The sequence below is a fragment of the Oncorhynchus clarkii genome, chromosome 12 (assembly GCF_045791955.1).
Source record: "Oncorhynchus clarkii lewisi isolate Uvic-CL-2024 chromosome 12, UVic_Ocla_1.0, whole genome shotgun sequence".
NCBI lineage: Eukaryota > Metazoa > Chordata > Actinopteri > Salmoniformes > Salmonidae > Oncorhynchus > Oncorhynchus clarkii.
Window position 1 is genome coordinate 38,802,423 of NC_092158.1, and position 21,129 is coordinate 38,823,551.

The window sequence follows — 21,129 nt, forward strand, 5'->3', positions numbered from 1 at the left end:
GGGCGGTCTTATTGACTGAGTTGTGTCTATTTTGAAGATAATTAGAGCAACTAATTACCAGAGCCATATTCTCTAGGCCTATAGCTCTGCTAATTTCTTTAGTTCAAACCAGACTTCTTCCCAATCCCCACAATGCAGATGATGTAAAGAGTTGGAAATCCAGTGTGAAACACTTTTTCCAACACTGATATCGCTGGTCTCTAGACTAACTTCCATTGTGCTTGTATTTCCCCCAGACACACAACCGTAACAAAATCAACATGCTGATTCAGACTGACATTGTCAGTGTGAAAATACCTACCCTCCAAAGGAAAAAAAAAAACACCTAAAACATCAGTAGCATCTCAAGGGAAATAAGCTTTGATTCTGAGCGAGTCACTCTGTATTCTGAGCATCTGTGGACTACACACTGCTATGGCTGGCCTTTGGCTGTCTGTCATACACTGGTCATATTACCTCTGGTGTGATTATGGATCGTGAACAAATGAGTGAAACATCAGGCACTGCATACGTTTATACCGGACATTTTATTGAAATAATAGAGGATACAGTGCCACCTTGACGACGAGGAGTGATGCAGTATCAATAGGTTAGCTTGAGGAGAAGAATCATATTACTTCTTACTACAGCCGTTCTTTAGGCTTATTCCTGGTTGCTGGGCTTATAAGTACATTAAATATTTTTTCTCAAACAAGTTCTGGATGGGAAAGCTACACCCAAATACACCTTTATAATTTCTTGCTTGGGATACATGCAGTCAAATTCTGGGCAAAGATAAGACCATCCCCTGTAGCCAAGTGTTGTTTTGAGAATGAGGAAAACAGACAGCAAAGATTTTTTGGGGAGCAATGGACACCGCTTCCATGCAGGTTTACAGGCACATCAGCACGTGGCAACAATAAAATTAGAAAGCTGAAGTCACAAACACAATTGGTACCCTTCAGACTGCACTTTACATTGACTTCAATAAAAATAATTAATAAAATGATCAACAATGTTTGAGCTCAACTACCAGAGGTCTAGCAAGCATGGTTAGTCATAGAGATATGGCATATTAAAATCACATCAGTTTGTATACATTTATTAATACAACTTCCACAAGGACTTGGTACATAACTGGAATATAGCGCCAACGTTTTTCTGTTATGGAATACAAGCACACTAATTCTGGGTTACAAGGTAGTAATATAATAATCATCTTTCATTAGTCGTACAGAACTTTAGGTCTACAAACTACACCACGTCACTGCACAGTATAATCATAGAAGGGGGACCCTGGTCATTAGGTGGCCTGCAAGCACTACATAGCCTCCATGTTTAGGATAAAGCAATGCCAGGGAGGTGATTTTAACTGCAGAACACCACAAACACTTACAGTAGGTATGTAATTGATGACAGTATGGGGTTGTTATCTACTATGAAAATAGCAACTGATATTGACCCTGGCTTTGGGTTTGACCCAAGGTTTAGGGTTTAGTTTATATATATCAATAACTATCTTACATATAAAGAATAACAAATAATCTCATTGGAATCAACATAAAATGATTACAGTATAACAGAATGGACAACTCATGCCACACTCACAATTGGCATAATAATTAATACTGCAACACAAAATCAGCAAAGGGACATGGATTATTGGAAATCTAGGAATGACTATAACTGTGTTTGATGGCTGCTGCAGGTCAAGCAATCAGAAAAGCGTTGAGAAGCTTGAAATTATCAGCTACCTGCAAGTATCAATAAAAAAGAACAATGGCACAGACTGGAGCAAACAAGTAATAATAGCCATCATAAATAGTGGTCAGCATAGTGGTTACTAAAATTAGTAGAGAATGACATCCACTAATGCATTAAAATTATGGCAGCCTGACAATTTCATGTTCCCTGTTCCTGCTCTTGCCTCTCACTACTGCCATCTTGGCCCAGAATGGTACTTGTTGCATCATGGAGACATACTGTAGCAACTGGTTCAACTGGAAACGTCCGTCCCAGTAAGGCCTGGAAGATGGCACCAAATCAAGTATCTCTTGTGGAACGGTTGGGAAAGTAGGAAAAGTACCATGGAAGCAGAACAAGCATAAAAAATAGACTTAAAACATATATGATATTACACTTTCCAATATTGGCAATACAGTACAAAGAGGTGGGACCGATGGCTTTGTGAATATGAAAGATTTCTTCTTCTTTTTGGAGAGCTTCACCATCAACCACGTTTTACGACATTAAGACATTTAGTTTAGGATGGAGTGGGGATGTCACATTCTCCCATGGAGGTAAAGATGGTGGAGAGGAATGAGGGAAAGGAATAATACATGACTAAAACGCTAACAGCTGCTGTTTGTTCATGGGGCGAGGTGTGGAGTGGAGGGTGGTGAGTGGACGGACGGAAGGTTCAGTTCTTCAGGACTGAGTCGTACACCTGGTAGACATACTGGGTCACCTCAGGAGCCCGGCACTTCAAGGACAGCTGGAAGAGAGGATAGGAAAAACTATAGGTTACATTTCAGCTCAATAAGTCTGAGTACATTTCACCTTCTCTACTGCACAACAGTTTAATTGCTTTTCGGCACTCTTTTCATTCTAACAATTATTGTGAACACCATAATATATGATAGCGTTAATGATTTTTTTTTCTTTCTATCAAATCACATTTCAGCCCTTAACCAACAATGCAGTTCAAGAAAAAGCGTTAAGAAAATATTTACTAAATAAGTAAAAAATAAAATAAAACAATAACGAGGCTATATACAGGGGGTACCGGTACCGAGTCAATGTGTGGGGGTACATCCATACTACCGCTTTAAAAACTCTACAACATTAATGCATACTAGCATGTAGACAGACGTACACTCAGTGACCAGTTTATTAGACAGACCACCCTTTCTCACGAAAAGGGTTCACCCCTACAGACAGTGGTCATGTGGACGTGGCTTGCTATATAAAGCAGGCAGACAGGCATTCAGTTACTGTTCAATTGAACGTTAGGAATGGGCAAAAGTAGCATGAAACCATGGCCCCTTCCTGCCTGGAGTCAACAGTACAGGCTGGTGGAGATGGTGTAATGGTGTGGGGAATGTTGTCTTGACACATGTTAGGTCCCTTGATACCAACTAAGCAACGTTTCCATGCCCCAATGAATTCAGGCTGTTCTGGAGGCAAAGGGAATTCCAACCCGGTAATAGATGGGTGTACCTAATAAACTGACCACTGTGTACGCTCTCCTGTTATTATGGCCTGGTCCATATGTTATACCTGTTCCATGATGTTGCCCAAAAGCTATTTGTCTGAGATGCTTCTGCCAATAAATTGGCCCTGACACAGCTGCCCTTGACCATTTTGAAAGGTTGATATGAACTGTTACCTGAACTCTACTACCTTGGACAGCAGTTATTGTGCAAGGGTCAAATGAAATAACTCCTGGGCATTATCTATGTATGGGGAGCACAAAAAAACAATAGCCATGGCCATCACCATAGCTCACTTTATATTATCAGTCTTCCCTGATGTCATAGGATAAGCGTTTGTTCTCAACTGCTTTGATGGGCTAACACAATCCATTATTTATTTTAGATGGGTCTAAAGAAGCATGATATGAAGAAAATGTAGTCTATTTCCGAAGAATAGAATAGCATACTGAGTTGTCCTTATGTTAGGTCCTCATCTGGCTATGGCTATGGGCTACACTAGTTCATTCAGCAGACCAGATTTGCTTAGAATTCCATGACATTATTTTAAAGTATGAAGTATCAGCTGTTCCGGACGACGAATCACACTCTCCGTAGCCGTCGTGAGTAAGACCTTTAAACAGGTCAACATACACAAGGCTGCGGGGCCAGACGGATTACCAGGACGTGTGCTCCGGGCATGTGCTAACCAACTGGTAGGTGTCTTCACTGACATTTTCAACATGTCCCTGATTGAGCCTGTAATACCAACATGTTTCAAGCAGACCACCATAGTCCCTGTGCCCAAGAACACAAAGGCAACCTGCTTAACTTCTTTGGGAACTGGGGCAGTATTGAGTAGCTTGGATGAATACTGCGACCTGTATGCTCTAGTCGGCTGGCCCCCGTTACATATTTGTCGCCAGACCCACTGGCGACCAGGTCATCTACAAGTCCATGCTAGGTAAAGCTCTGCCTTATCTCAGTTCACTGGTCACGATGGCAACACCCACCCGTAGCACGCGCTCCAGCAGGTGTATCTCACTGATCATCCCTAAAGCCAACACCTCATTTGGCCGCCTTTCGTTCCAGTTCTCTGCTGCCTGTGACTGGAACGAATTGCAAAAATCGCTGAAGTTGGAGACTTTAATCTCCCTCACCAACTTCAAACATCTGCTATCTGAGCAGCTAACCGATCGCTGCAGCTGTACATAGTCCATCTGTAAATAGCCCACCCAATTTTTACCTACCTCATCCCCATACTGTTTTTATTTACTTTTCTGCTCTTTTGCACACCAATATCTCTACCTGTACATGACCATCTGATCATTTATCACTCCAGTGTTAATCTGCAAAAGTGTAACTATTCGCCTACCTCCTCATGCCTTTTGCACACAATGTATATAGACTCTTTTTTTCCTACTGTGTTATTGACTTGTTAATTGTTTACTCCATGTGTAACTAACTCTGTGTTGTCTGTTCACACTGCTATGCTTTATCTTGGCCAGGTCGCAGTTGCAAATGAGAACTTGTTCTCAACTAGCCTACCTGGTTAAATAAATGTGAAATAAAAAAATAAAATAAAAAAAATCACAAGTTATAGGCTAATATTGTCACCCATCAGTATTCTTGCTTTAATCTTGTCTTTAGATATCCTAAATAGCATGGGTAAAATTTGTTTTGATTTTGAATGGACCATTATTATGCACCTGTATCGAATCAGGGTCAGCAGGAAAAAACACATGTCATCTATGCACTTAAATAGCGAATGGAGGATGCTTTTCCACGTTTATTTTCATGCCAGCCATGTAGGCTATATACTCTTGTTGTAAATATAAACAATGTGCTTAATATTAGGAAAGTTGAGAAATAAATATAGTAGGCCTAGGCAATAGAAAGCTGGCTCTCCTATTTTTATTAGAGGTCATCACCGTCACCATTTACCGTGACTAAATGGTGACCTGGAATTGTACTGCCTTCATGACTCGTGACCGCCAGTGTGGCGGTAATACGGTCAACGCAACAGCCCTAGACCTGACCATGACTGTATTTAGGAGCTATTTTGCAGTGCTATATGGGTCTTTTGACCTTGTTCATAGCCAATCTAGAGGAGCAAAAGTTAACCAAGCAGCACGTCTGCTGCCAAGGTCACCCATTACTCTGCCAGAGGACATGTCATTCCCAATGAGTCCTCAATGATGAACAGGTTCCTTCAAACATATGATAAGGGAACATGATATAGCTGGGTGTGTGTAAAACAAAGTTTGATAACTTGTATTACTTCCATAAACCATCTCTAGGTACCACTTCCTGGATGTAACATGCACTTCATTACAGGGGAGTGTAGCGAAGGTGCTGTCTCAGTGAGAAGGGCTATCAATTATTTCCTGGGTTCAAACATTCCATTAAAGACTAAGTCTACTCATGAAGATCACGCAATGACTACAGCATTTACAAAACACAAAAGTGTTTATTTGCCTGGTACTCTAGTGAGGGAAGGGTGGAAATATAAAGAGCCTTCTGCTTGGCACTTCAGACTTCTACTGACAAAAACTGTAAGTGACTTCTGAGTTCAGAATTAGGAGAGTTAAGGTTAGGCGGGTGTTTTACCGTGTAGTTGGGGTTGCCGGGTTGGATGCGGAGCTCAGCCAGGATCCAGATGCCATTGGTGAGCTTGAGTGACTGGTAGAGCATGTCCTGGCCCTCCACGTTCCTCTTGGCGATGGTGTAAATGTTGTCGTTCTGCAGCTTCCCCGACACAGTGTCTGCAAGGTCACATTACATATGAGTCAGGTATATACTAGAAGTGTAGATATAAATTCTCAGTTTTTTCAGGATTTCTGGAGTCATGAGGGAATAGGCTGCGGGGAATACTTAAAATGGGAATTTTCAGGAATTTTCCAACCCTACTTTATGTGGAGATCAGCGCTACACAGGCAAAGCTCAGCCTCATGGGCTCTAGGCTATTCTACGGTCAACTACTGATAAGTGCACATTGGATAAGTGCATTCTCCATTGTAGTGCAGTTCAGCAGTTGTAATTAATATATTTTTTACTGACAGTACTCATTCAGACATACACATCTGAGAGGAGAGTTATCTATAGACTAAGGCATTGTATTGTACAGTAGTAGCTTCATTTTTGGGAACTGCATTCTCTAGTCTAGGAACATGAGGTTTTTGCTTTATTACTAGGTATGGGGCTATACATGCAGTGGTTTCTACAGTTTCCATTGTTGGTTTGCAGCGTCATCTAAAAAAAGGACTGAGGGACTCAATACAACAAGAGAGAAGGAGATTAATTTTGTCTTACATGAAATCAATAATAATAACAGTATGTGAAAAACCAACAACTAGGCCATTAGCTGCTTTCTGAGTCATATTAGACTACACACATTGCCATGACCTACATCAGCTGCCTATTCCTCTGTCCCAGTCAATCTGTACCCTTAAGGCAACTCTAATGGTTTCTCTGTGAGCCTGGCTAACTACTGGCAGTGGGGAGCAGCTCAGCTATTATATCTACATTAGCTTCATGAAACAACTGCTGGAGCTTAGTCCCTCCTTTGTGCCTCTAAGTGAAAAAAAAGTGTCCTGATCCAAGTCAGACTTTGAGGAAGAGGAACAAAGCTAGGGTAACTTTTAACAGTGCTGTGAACATTGAAGCAATACATTGAACGTCATGGATGTAACCTAGCCTGTAAGCTGTACTGTTATGTGGGCTGTCAATATAGGGAGTAGCTACTACAACTTCCAGATCTCACATCTAGAGGTGGGGATGTCACTATAGACACTATGTCTAACGGGCTTAAAACCATGGGTCAATGGACAAACTACCACTACCATAAAGTCTGACCCTGAGGCCCATGTCCCATTGTAGGTCCTGTCCTGAGCAATCGTCAGTGCCACTGCTCTCAGCCCTCAGTCACTCTGTTGTCTGGGGCAACCAGGCATGGTGTGGGTTATCATTAAAGAGCTTGTGTGAAGTCTCCTTCAGGGAAAGAGGGGGAGGGGTGAGGCGAAATGCCTTGAAAGGAGTCCTGAGAGGTAGGTGGTGGATGGAGAGAAGGAGAAAGACAAGTGTCAAAAAAGAAAGAAGCAGGACAAGTGACAGTGGGGGAATGAATTTCATCTCTCCTACAGCGCAGTGGAAAAGCTTCCTGTATGACTAGTCTCTATTATGTTACAGTCTGCAGGGAAGCTTCTAGTGGTCAAGGCTCCCAACTCCATACTGCTCTAACCATTTACCTTTGAGCAACACTTGTCAGTCATAGATGGTAAATGGCTGCTTTTTGTTACCCTACTTTGTTTGAATGTGAGATGCAACTTAAGTGGTGTTTGTATTTTTGTGTGGCCAATTAGTGCCTTGTAATTTTCAGGGCAAAAAGTGAAATGTCTTTTTGTCTTTTTCAGGGCAGAAAGGATGTCAGTTGTGTTTTAATAACAGCCTTTGAAACCATCCAACCACTATCACTGTTACGGATACAGTTATCCTGTGTGTGAGTGTATCCTGTGTGTGTTTTCTTTTCTCTCCTTCTCCCCTCACAGGTGAAAATCATCACTCCCCAATCAGTCAACAATCAACCCATCAATCAGAAGACACACCTCCTCCTGTTTCCTACCCTATCACAGTTCCTTCCCCATGGTTTAAAAACCCCATCATTTGTTTGCTCAAGAGCTCAATCTCTTTGTAAATGCCATGTTGGTAGATCTCTGTTCTTCATAGATTTCAGTAGCTCAATCTCTTTGTAAATGCCATGTATGTAGATCTCTGTGTTTCACTCTCTCGTTGATTCTTAACCTCTCTTTTGTTTGAGCACCTCCATATCACTTTGTCATCTCCTGTGAGTATTGTTTTTGCTTATGGTGTTTGCTGGTGGGAAAAGGGGAAACCAAGACAAGTCGCCCATGGGCATACACTACCCGTAGGTAAACTTTGTTAAAAACACTAGTTAGAACTGGGCGGACCACCCACTGTATTTTTGGTTAGTTAGCTGTTGTTAAAGTAGGCTAGTCTAGCTTAGGGGTGTTTTTGCATATTTGTTTCTTTCCTTGGGTCCAGCTCAGCCCCTTTTCCTGCTCCCTCCATTACCGTGTGTTTATCAAATAAACCTTGAGTTTGACGGTAGATTTCAGTTGTCCTGGTTATTACGTTCACACTTTTACTTTGTCACAATTATAATTTGCATGAGTTATGTTACGCGTCTCATTACCATCCCCCCTAGACTGTCGGGCCAAAAGGGATTCGTAACAATCACAATGACATTCTATGTCCTTAGATAAACAAGCATTGATTACTGGGAAAATGTTATATCCATTAAAATGAAAAGTATGATTCAAGACCATTTAATGTGTTGAAAGATTACCTTAATTAGCTAGCTAGTATGTTGCCTACTTGTTGGCAAACATTTTGTATTTGCTATGCTATTATTCTCGCTTGCATGACTCATGCGTCTACTGTGGTTGTGGAAAGAGCCTTGTTTTAAATTAGGCTACTGGAGAATTGCTACAAAGAAAGCATCTAAAAACAGGAGGTAACATAATAAGACTCTGCATATTTGACTGAGGAAAAATGTAGGCAGCAAAAGAAAATACATTTTCATAATCATCTTCCAGAGATATCTTCCAAAAATGTACACTACCGTTCAAAAGTTTGGGGTCACTTAGAAATGTCCATGTTTTTGAAAGAAAAGCTTTTTTTTTTTGTCCATTAAAATAACATCAAATTGATCAGAAATACAGTGTAGACGTTGTCAATGTTGTAAATGACTATTGTAGCTGGAAACTGCTGATTTTTAATGGAATATCTATATAGGCGTACAGAGAACCATTATCAGCAACCATCACTCCTGCGTTCCAAGTTTATAATTTGAAAAGGCTAATTGATCATTAGAAAACCCTTTTGCAAATATGTTAGCACAGCTGAAAACAGTTGTGCTGATTAAAGAAGCAATAAAACTGGTCGTCTTTGGACTAGTTGAGTATCTGGCGCATCAGCATTTATGGGTTCAATTACAGGCTCAAAATGGCCAGAAACAAATAACTTTCTTCTGAAACTCATCAGTCTATTCTTGTTCTGAAAAATGAAGGCTATTCCATGTGAGAAATTGCCAAGAAACTGAAGATCTCATACAACGCGGTGTACTACTCCCTTCATAGAACAGCACAAACTGGCTCTAACCTGAAAAGAGGAGTGGGAGAGGCCCTGGTGCACAACTGAGCAAGAGGACAAGTACATTAGTGTCTCTAGTTTGAGAAACAGACGCCTCACAGGTCCTCAACTGGCAGCTTCATTAAATAGTACCCGCAAAACACCAGTCTCAACGTTAACAGTGAAGAGGTGACTCCGGGATGCTGGTCTTCTAGGCAGAGTTGCAAAGAAAAAGCCAAATCTCAGACTGGCCAATAAAAAAAGATTAAGATGGACAAAAGAACAGACACTGAACAGAGAAATAGTCTAATAAATGAAAAAAGCATCTAAAATCAATGTCATAATTTTCAATTAAAAGTAGACTCGGCGAAATTGTTGTCTTGAGCAGCACTACAGATATTGCGATGTGCGAGATGCAAGTCTTCACTCCCACACAGTATCTGCTTCCCAAAACAGTGTGGGAGTTTGGCCGCGAGCTTCATAGGGATGGGCATGAGTAATTGAGTACATGAACAGACGTCAAACGTCAATCTTTAACCAGAGATATACAGTGAGGGAAAAAAGTATTTGATCTCCTGCTGATTTTGTACGTTTGCCCACTGACAAAGAAATGATCAGTCTATAATTTTTATGGTAGGTTTATTTGAACAGTGAGAGACAGAATAACAAAAAATACAGAAAGACGCATTACTATATTCTACATTGTAGAATAATAGTGAAAACAAACTATAAAATCACACATATGGAATCATGTAGTAAGCAAAAAAGTGTTAAACAAATCAAAGAATATTTAAGATTTTTCAAAATAGCCACCATTTGCCTTAAACAGCTTTGCACACTCTTGGCATTCTCTCAACCAGCTTCATGAGGTAGTCATCTGGAATGCATTTCAATTAACAGGTGTTCCTTCTTAAAAAGTTAATGCGTTTGAGCCGATCAGATAGCCCTATTTGGGAAAAGACCAAGTCCATATTATGGCAAGAACAGCTCAAATAAGCAAAGAGAAACAACAGTCCATCATTACTTCAAGATCTTTGAAAGTTTCTTCAAGTGCAGTCGCAAAACCCATCAAGCACTATGATCAAACTGGCTCTCATGAGGCAGCCACAGGAAAGGAAGACCCAGAATTAACTCTGTTCCAGAGGATAAGTTCACTGCACCTCAGATTGCAGCCCAAATAAATGCTTCACTGAGTTCAAGAAAGACACATCTCAACATCAACCCTTCAGAAGAGACTGCGTAAATCAGCCCTTCATGGTAGAATTGCTGCAAAGAAACCACTACTAAAGGACACCAATAATAAGAAGAGACTTGCTTGGGCCAAGAAACAAGAGCAATGGACATTAGATCAGTGGAAATCTGTTCTTTGGTCTGGTGAGTCCAGATTTGAGATTTTTGGTTCCAACCACGGTGTCTTTGTGAGACGCAGAGTAGGTGAACGGGTTCTCTGCATGTGTGGTTCCCACCGCGAAGCATGGAGGAGGTGGTGTGATGGTGCTTTTTTGGTGGCACTGTCTGTGATTTATCTAGAATTCAAGGCACACTTAACCAGCATAGTTATCACAGCATTCTGCAGCAATAGGCCATCCCATCTGGTTTGCGCTTAGTGGGACTATCATTTGTTTTTCAACAGGACAATGACCCAAACACACCTCCAGGCTGTGTAAGGGCTATTTGACCAAGAGGAAGAGTGATGGAGTGCTGCATCAGATGACCTGGTCTCCACAATCACCCAACCTCAACCCAATTGAGATGGTTTTGGGATAAGTAGGACTGCAGAGTGAAGGAAAAGCAGCCAACATATGTGGTCAGCATATGTTGGAACTCCTTCAAGACGGTTGGAAATGCAGAAGCTGGTTGAGAGAAGCCCAAGAGTGTGCAACGCTGTCATCAAGGCAAAGGGTGGCTACTTTGAAGAATCTACAATTTATTTAACAGTTTTTTGGTTACTATGATTCCATATGAGTTATTTCATATTTTTAATGTCATCACTATTATTTTACAATTTAGAAAATAAAGAAAAACCTTTGAATGAGTAGGTACACTTGAAGTCAGAAGTTTACATACACCTTGGAGTCATTAAAACGGGTTTTTCAACCACTCCACAAATTTTTTGTTAACAAACTATAGTTTTGGAAAGTCGGTTAGGACTTTATTTTGTGCATGACACAAGTAATTTCCCAGCAAATGTTTACAGACAGATTATTTATTTATTTTATTTCACATCTATCACTCCAGTGTTAATTTGCTACACTGTAATTACTTCGCTACTATGGCCTATTTATTGCCTTACCTCCTTACTCCATTTGCACACACTGTAAAATATACTTTTCTATAGTGTTATTGACTGTACTTTTGTTTATCCATGTGTAACTCTGTTTTTTGTCACACTGCTTTGCTTTATCTTGGCCAGGTTGCAGTTGTAAATGAGAACTTGTTCTCAACTGGCCTACCTGGTTAAATAAAAATAAAACAAAAAACAAACAAAACACACATTTTTCTTTATTTCACTGTATCACAATTCCAGTGGGTCAGATGTTTACATGCACTAAGTTGATTGTGCCTTTAAACAGATTGGAAAATTCCAGAGAATGATGTCATGACTTTAGAAGCTTCTGATAGGCTAATTGACATCATTTGAGTCAATTGGAGGGGTACCTGTGGATGTATTTCAAGGCCGACCTTCAAACTCAGTGCCTCTTTGCTTGACATCATGGGAAAATCAAAAGAAATCAGCCAAGACCTCAAAAATAATTGTAGACCTCTACAAGTCTGGTTCATCATTGGGAGCAATTTCCAAACGCCTGAAGATACCACATTCATCTGTACAAACAATTGTACGCAAGTATATACACCATGGGACCACGCAGCCGTCATACCGCACAGGAAGGAGACGTGTTCGGTCTCCTAGAGATGAACGTACCTTGGTGCGAAAAGTGCAAATCAATCCCAGAACAACAGCAAGGGACTGGAGGAAACAGGTATAAAAGTATCTATAGCCACAGTAAAACGAGTCCTATATCGACATAACCTGAAAGGCCGCTCAGCTAGGAAGAAGCCACTGCTCCAAAACCACCATAAAAAAGCCTGACTACGGTTTGCAACTGCACATGGGGACAAAGATCATACTTTTTGTGTCCTCTGATCTGATGAAACAAATGGGTCTTCCAAATGGACAATGACCCCAAGCATACTTCCAAAGTTGTGGCAAAATGTCTTAAGGACAACAAAGTCAAGGTATTGGCGTGGCACAACGCCCTGACCTCAATCCCATAGAAAATGTGTGGACAGAACTGAAAAAGTGTGTGAGAGCAAGAGAGGCCTACAAACCTGACTCAGTTACACCAGCTCTGTCAGGAGGAATGGGCCAAAACTTACCCAACTTATTGTGGGAAGCTTGTGGATGGCTACCCAAAACATTTGACCCAAGTTAAACAATTTAAAAGCAATTCTACCAAATACTAATTGAGTGTATGTAAACGTCTGACCCACTGGGAATGTGAAAGAAATAAAATATGAAATAAATCCTTCTCTCTACTATTATTCTGACATTTCACATTCTAAAAATAAAATGGTGATCCTAACTGACCTAAAAACAGGGAATTTTTACTAGGATTAAATGTCAGGAATTATGAAAAACTGAGTTTAAATGTAGTTGGCTAAGGTGTATGTAAACTTCCGACTTCAACTGTATGTCCAAACTTTTGACTGGTACTGTACATTTGCAACAGCACTATCACAACTCAGCAACAATGGTAGGGATTTTCTGAGTCACTGATAAATCATTGTCTCAACACAGCCTCGAAATGCGTGGACAGGGATCAGGAGCAAAGAAGATTTGGATGGACTTCGTCAATCCGGTAGAGCATCTTCGGTTTCCAAAATGTGTAAAAGTTATCTATAAAATGTATGCCACCAGAGTTACAGTAGTCTTTTAGCCAGGTGTGTAATGCTAGTAGCCTGATGAATCTTTCACAGCCGTGGCCCAGCGATGGTACTGTGCCTGAAATAATTGGCCGCTTTTTGGAATCTTCCAGAGCTAAAATGAGTTCTTTAAAATCTAATTTTCAGCAGTTCCCGAGCTAGCCCTTCTAATGTCGTTTGACCCCACGTGGACTATGACAGCGTCGTGTGTATGCATCTGTACTGTGTATGTGCATGTGTGTTCCTGTAGGTGTGTGTGGGAATACATCCGCACATGAATTGCAGGCAGGTGTGTAACGCTGGAACCTAAGGCTGTGATGTTGTGGTCACTGCAACAAAGCCAGGGGGTTAGAGGAAAAGGCTAATTCCACCATTTAAATGTTACCACTTTAAACCCCCAGTCATGTTATCTAGTTCTCCAGTCAATATGTAGCATCTCTTTAAAACCAATGCCCTCAGCTCCCAGTGCTTAACTGGCTTCAGTCTGGTGAACACAAGTGAGGAAAGGATTTGATGACTTTGTGGTTTGATGGTTTCAAAAGGTCACCTGCGGTACCACCTGTCCAGGTTGGTAAATAAAACCCTGCATATAGACTAAACAATAACTAATAACTAAAGCTACTTCCCTCCAATATAACTTTCCCAAAACAAGGACGGCCCTTTATCTGCCCTGTAATTGGCTCAACGTGTTAGATCTGTGAAAGGAGAGGATAGTAGTAGTAAGTGTGATTCAGACATGAGCTCCGTGAGGACAATAGGCCTGATATATTACCAAATAATATTTTAGGATGACAAAAACACCAACAAGTCATCGAACACAAGCACACCCAGAGATGTCATATCTTTCAACTGACTGAGCATATCATGAGCAAAATGTTTTTATATTAGCCTCATAGGTTAATGGATGTCATTTGTCCATTTTACATGCGTCAAAAGTTGAAATAAGTTGAACTTTTGACAGCTAGGCAGATGCATAGAGCGCTCTTCATGCATTTCCTCCTTCTCTGCATGCTTTCTCCTCATCAAAGGACATCTCCTTCCACTGAATCACCAGCACTCAATCGATAGGAAACAACACCAACTCGACACTGTCCTTCACTTGTGCTCGAAGCAGTTAAAAAAAGGACAAAAGATCTTATCCCATTGTACTCTTGGTAACTTAAACACAATGGAGTGTTCAAAACCACACTAAGCTGCAATTTCAACATCACCTAACAAAAGATAGAGGAATACAGGAAGCTAGATTGTTGATGAGACTCAATTGTCTTGTTATCATTTGTGTTTGTGCCTGATTACTGTAGATGACTATGTGGTGTGTATGTCATCCACAAATATTAGCAGCATTGTGGATCGACTCATGTCCTCACGCTTTAAGACTGAATCACGGAAGGTTACATTTTTAAAGCATAGCGTGAACAGCTCTGATGATGGACATTAGGCTGGGTTTCAGTACAGTCAGGGTTAGGAGGGTGAAAGATGACCCTCTCCAACACAAACACAGTGTACATTTTCATTCTAGATCTGTATTAGTGTTTTCATACCATTGAGCAGTAGGAGGAAAACCCCACAGATAAAAATAGTGACAGGACTTAGAGTACATATCATGGTCAGAAATGTGTTTTTTTTTTCTCACATATATCTTTCATCCACAGAGGTAAAGAAGCCTACCTGCGTTTAAGTGGCACTCCTTGATCTGGTACTGCAGCTCGTTCTCATTGGGGATGTCTTTCCAGGTTGCCAGGAACACCTGTCGCTCTGAGGCAGATGAAGATGGGGGGGAAACAAGAGTGACACCTGAACTGAGCGGGGAGCTACAAAAGGTCCTTGTGTTGGTATAAAATAAACTCTTCAAACTCTTTGGTGATAACGGCTCTACTGCTATGGTAATGAGCTGGATATTGAGTGTTTGAGAGTGTTGCTTCCAGACACACGTACCCATTTTACCGTCCTCCACAAAGAAAATGTTGAGTGGGATAAGACCACTGAAGTAGAAAACATCAATGTTGTTCTTCACAGCCACCTGTGGACAAAAGACAACACAACGTTAATATGACATCAGTCAGTGACTTAGTGCCATGCACTAGAGGTGGCTGATTTGGACATATAGAATTCCAATAAGCCTCAAACACTTATGAGCACTTAGGAGCATGAGAAAGATGAGGCAGACAACTGTAAATATAGAATTGCTCTAAATAAGAAAAAGTGCTCTTGAAATGTCCATGCAGTGTCTGTCATGGCTAGACAGAAGTGAGACTGTGAGACTAGAGAGGTGTCTATTTGTGAGTGTGGGTGGCGAGGGCCTAAAGCTGAGTGTGTGGTCTGTTGGACTCTGCAACTAATGCAGTATACAGCCCTCATGGGCACTCTGAGCTCCCTGAACTTGAATCATATTTCTGGCTTCATGGAGTGGCCCTCCGGCAGGCAGTCCTTACTCTGTTCACGAATAGACATTATCAGAAGACCAGACCCTGGCCGGCCTCACCTGTACTTGACAGGAACAGTGTGTGAAAGTTGCGCATTGCTAAGCACCGAGGACACACACACAAAGAGAGAGAGACATAAATACAAAACACACAAACCTCATCTACTATGACGGAGTTGTCGATTCCGTGGAAAAACTTTCCCCCATTAGCTCACAACGCAACTCGCATCGTGACACAACATGGAATTAGAGCTCCGTCAGAAAATCAATTAATCCACAAAAGGACAATCGTCTCCACCTACACATCTGAACCAAACTGATGTCCTGTCTGGGCTTCAAAAAATCCCCATGATAAAACACCCAAGCTCATTACAGAGGCCTTTTGATTTGTTTAGTGTCACATGATCAGAGTCATAGACATACTAATAAAGTATATCAAAACACAAGACGCATCAAAATGGGGAGTGTGGGAGAGGTGTCGGAATCACATGGTAAATATCCCTAGGCCGTGATGTGATTAATTACCAAAGCTGACAATAACTATTATCTTTGTTAGTACTTAGAAGTCTTCATTACAACTTAGGGACTCTGTGGTAATTATTAGAATGAACACTGAGGTGAATCATGGTCAGTAGTGTCCCTTCCAGCAACCAAGAATTGAAGCTGCTGAATGGTGGGATTGGTAGATATTTATAGTCATTATTATCAATTACTCAATCTGCTGTTTTCTTGTAGAATGGCCTAAGGACAAGTGTGATTGGCAAAATGTGTCACTACAGGCGCCAAACATTTAAAAAAAATTGAACTAGGCAAGTCAGTTAAGAACAATTTCTGATTTCCAATGACGGCCTACCGGCCAAACCCTAACGACGCTGTGCCAATTTTGCACCGCCTTACGGGAATCCCAATCACAGCCGGTTGTGATACAGCCTGGAAGTGAACCAGGGTCTGTAGTGACGCATCTAGCACTGAGATGCTGCGCCACTCGGGAGCCCCATGAGCAAGTCTTCTGAAAAAAAGGACACAAGCGGTTGAATATTCACTATTGAATGTCATTCTGCATTTAGGAGTAAGTAGATACTATATGAGCAGTGTTCATTTCAGCAGTATGTGGATCCAACCCAGATGAAAAGCTGTGGTGAACTCAAACACTCTAAAGGTGGTCTGCTTACCACCGGGCCTTCAGAGAGACACGCACGCACGCACACACACACACACACACACACACACACACACACACACACACACACACACACACACACACACACACACACACACACACACACACACACACACACACACACACACACACACACACACACACACACACACACACACACACATGCCGGGAAGGCAAGAACAGAAAAGGAGGAATCGAATTATAGGATGGAGGCTAGCCTGGGATATAGGAACAAATAAAGTAGCTGTCTCAGCTGGAGAGCCCTGTAAAGTAGTGTTATTTTGGCTGAATGGTTTCCAGTGCCATCTCTCTCAGCCACTGAACAGTGAAAATGAGATGACTGGAACTACTAAAGTCTACTGATGGATGGGCTGCTTTCCAGGATAGCTGAGTAGCTGTTATATATTGCCCTTATATAGGCCTACGTGCTCTTATGCATATTATCAAATCATTTACAGAGCTTTAAAAAAAGGTCTATGTATTCAATTTCTGAGACTGGATTTACAGAAAGCTATTCCAGTGAATTGCCTTACCTCCATAAAAATGTGAGCTTATGAAATGAAAGTTTGTGCGGGGGCACTGAAAGCTGGAGTCTATTGTCCAGTTGGTGGCTGTCCTGTGGTGGTGGAGCACATTAGAGCCAACACTGTGGGCTCAAACTACTAACAGGCTTTACTGTCCTCAGCTTGACGGCCATGTGTGTGGGCTGAAGACTGAACCCTCCAGCTCATCTCTCGGACGCAAGACAGAAGCACCTAATTCTGTAGATTATAGTTTGATAAACAGCATTTAGAATCCTGCTTTCTCTGGGGACTTAATACCTAGTTTTACATATGCTTCAACGAGGCTGTAAAAAAGACAGGATCAAAAGCATATAAACAAATGCCATACATTGAGGATATCTTGAAGTTTGAAATTAACTTTTATTATAAAATGCATATAGCTTGTTTTTTTGTTTTCCATTGTAATAGGTCTCGGGCACCGTACGTTGTTCCAGGAGGGAAAAAACTACAGTACCACTCATTCAAGACTCTTTATTTTTACTATTTTCTACATTGTAGAATAATAATGAAGACATCAAAACTATAAATAAAAGAAACACATATGGAATCATGTAGTAACCAAAAAAGTGTTAAACAAATCAAAATATATTTTAGATTCTTCAAAGTAGCCACCATATGCCTTCACAGCTTTGCACACTCTAGGCATTCTCTCAACCTGCTTTACCTGCAATGCTTTTCCAACAGTCTTGACGGAGTTCCCATATATGCTGAGCACTTGTTGGCTGCTTTTCCTTCACTCTGCGGTCCAACTCATCCCAAACCATCTCAATTGGGTTGACGTCGGGTGATTGTGGAGGCAAGGTCATCTGATGCAGCACTCCATCATTCTCCTTCTTGGTCAAATAGCACTTACACAGCCTGGAGGTGTGTTGGGTCATTGTCCTGTTGAAAAAAAAATGATAGTCCCACTAAGCGCAAACCAGATGGTATGGCATATCACTGCAGAATGCTGTGGTAGCCATGCTGATTAAGTGTACCTTGAATTCTAAATAAATCACAGACAGTGTCACCAAAAAAGCAGACCCACACCATCACACCTCCTCTATTCTTCACGGTGGGAACCACACATGTGGAGATCATCTGTTCACCTACTCTGCTTTTCACAAAAACACAGTGGTTGGAACCAAAAATCTCTAATTTGGACTCATCAGACCAAAGGACAGATTTCCACCGGACTAATGTCCATTGCTCGTGTTTCTTATTTTTATTGGTGTCCTTTAGTAGTGGTTTCTTTGCAGCAATTCGAACATGAAGGCCTGATTCACGCAGTCTTCTCTGAACAGTTGATGTTGAGATGTCTCTGTTACTTGAACTCTGAAGCATTTATTTGGGCAGCAATTTCTGAGGCTGGTAACTCTAATGAACTTATCTTCTGCAGCAGAAGTAACTATGGGTCTTCCTTTCCTCTCGCGGTCCTAAAGAGCCAGTTTCATCATAATGATTGATGGTTTTTGCACTTGAAGAAACTTTCAAAGTTCTTGACATTTTCCGAATTGACTGACCTTCATTACTTTAAGTCATGATGGCCTGTGTTTCCCTTTGCTTATTTGAGCTGTTCTTGCCATAATATGGAATTGGTATTTTACCAAATAGGGATATCTTCTGTATACCACCCCTACCTTGTCACAACACAACTGATTGGCTCAAACTCACAAAGGAAAGAAATTCCACAAATTAACTTAACAAGACACACCTGTTAAATGACATGTATTCCAGGCGACTACCTCATGAAGCTGGTTGAGAATGCCAAGAGTATCCAAACCTGCCATCAAGACAAATGGTGGCTACTTTGAAGAATCTCAAATATAAAATATATTTTGATTTGTTTAACCCTTTTTGGTCACTGCATGATTCCATGTGTGTGATGTCATAGTTTTGATGTCTTCACTATTATTCTACAATGTAGAAAATAGTAAAATAAAGAAAAACCCTTGAATGAGTAGGTGTGTCCAAACTTTTGACTGGTACGTATAGTTGGAGAGAAAAAAAAATCAGGCACACTGGCGTTGCTGGAGTTTCTTCTTTAAACAAGCTTCAGGCGGGGCCTCCGGGGTGGCGCAGTGGTTAAGGGCGCTGTACTGCAGCGCCAGCTGTGCCATCAGAGTCCTGGGTTCGCGCCCAGGCTCTGTCGTAACCGGCCGCGACCGGGAGGTCCGTGGGGCGACGCACAATTGGCCTAGCGTCGCCCGGGTTAGGGAGGGCTTGGTCGGTAGGGGTGTCCTTGTCTCATTGCGCACCAGCAACTCCTGTGGCGGGAGTCAACAGGAACATTAAAATACAAGAGAAAGACCGAAGATGATGGGCCTCGTTTCCCAGAACCTTCGTAGCGTTAAGATCCTCATTAGAACCTTTCTACGATCTATCTTTACAAGCCAAGGTGTTTCACAGAACCTTCGTTAGTAACGTGGTAGGAAAGATACATCGTTAAAAACACTCATAAGCCTAAACTCCATCGTTATCGGGAAATCGGGCCCGGAAGGTGCCGGAAGAAATGGCAGCAGTTTTACGGGCGCCCAACCAATTGTGCTATTATGTGTTTTTTTGTTGTTGCTGTAATTGTAACTTATTTTGTACATAATGTTTCTGCAACCATATCTTACAGCAGAAAATAGCTTCTGGATATCAGGACAGCGATCACTCACCTCGGATTAGACAAAGATTTTTTCAACAACAAGCAAGACTCACATGATAGTCTCCAAACGCCCGGCAGGGCCGAAATCCCAGTTATTCGCAAGAGGAAGCGACGCAGGTACAGAGGACGACGAGCCGTCAGGACCCGCAGTTGGCGAGTAGGAAATCTGCCGTTACGGTCAACGTGCAATCATTGGACAATAAATTAGACGAGATCACAAATATCCTACCAACGGGACATCAAAAACTGTAATATCCTATGTTTCACGGAATCATGGCTGAATGACGACATGGATATTCAGCTAGCGGGATATACGCTGGACCGGCAGGATAGAATAGCACACTCCGGTAAGACGAGGGGCGGCGGTCTGTGCATATTTGTAAAAAAACAGCTAGTGCACGAAATCTATGGAAGTCTTTAGATTTTGCTCGCCTGAAGTAGAGTATATTGTGATAAATTGCAGGCCACACTACTTGCCTAGACAGTTCTCAGCTATACTTTTCATGGCTGTTTATTTACCACCACAAACAGATGCTGGCACTAAGACCGCACTCAGTCAGCTGTATAAGGAAATAAGCAAACAGGAAAAAATATTCCAAAACATGCATCCTGCTTGCAACAAGGCACTAATATAATAATGCAAGAAAATGTGGCAAAGCAATTCACTTTTTGTCCTGAGTACAAAGTGTTATGTTTGGGCAAATCCAACACAACATATTATGGAGTACCACTCTCCATATTTTCAAGCATAGTGGTGGCTGCATCATGTTTTGGGTATGCTTGTAATTGTTAAGGTCTGTAATCGTTAAGGAGTTTTTCAGGATAAAAAAAAATGTACAGAATAGAGCTAAGCACAGGCAAAATCCTAGAGGAAAATTTGGTTCAGTCTGCTTTCCACCAGACACTGGGTGATGAATGCACCTTTCAACAGGACAATAACCTAAAACACTGGAGTTACCAAGAAAACAGTGAATGTTCCTGAGTGGCAGAGTTACAGTTTTAACTTTAATCTACTTGAAAATATATGGAAAGACTTGAAAATGGTTGTCTAGCAATTATCAACAAACAACTTGACAGAGCTTGAAGCA

The 21,129-nt window shown here is 41.4% G+C and overlaps 1 protein-coding gene across 2 annotated transcripts in view; it reads right to left on the reverse strand.

Annotated features, from left to right (window-relative positions):
- Positions 1 to 508: 508 nt before the first annotated feature.
- The window catches only part of LOC139423163 (AP-2 complex subunit beta), a 62,260-nt gene continuing 41,639 nt past the window's right edge, over positions 509 to 21,129 (reverse strand). For both annotated transcript variants that reach the window (XM_071174869.1, XM_071174868.1), the window contains 4 exons: positions 15,180 to 15,264; positions 14,913 to 14,999; positions 5,781 to 5,935; positions 509 to 2,473 (listed from right to left, as the gene is read on the reverse strand). In XM_071174869.1, the coding sequence (XP_071030970.1) occupies positions 2,399 to 2,473; positions 5,781 to 5,935; positions 14,913 to 14,999; positions 15,180 to 15,264 (402 nt within the window). In that variant the 3' untranslated portion in view covers positions 509 to 2,398. The remainder of the gene's footprint in view (positions 2,474 to 5,780; positions 5,936 to 14,912; positions 15,000 to 15,179; positions 15,265 to 21,129) is intronic.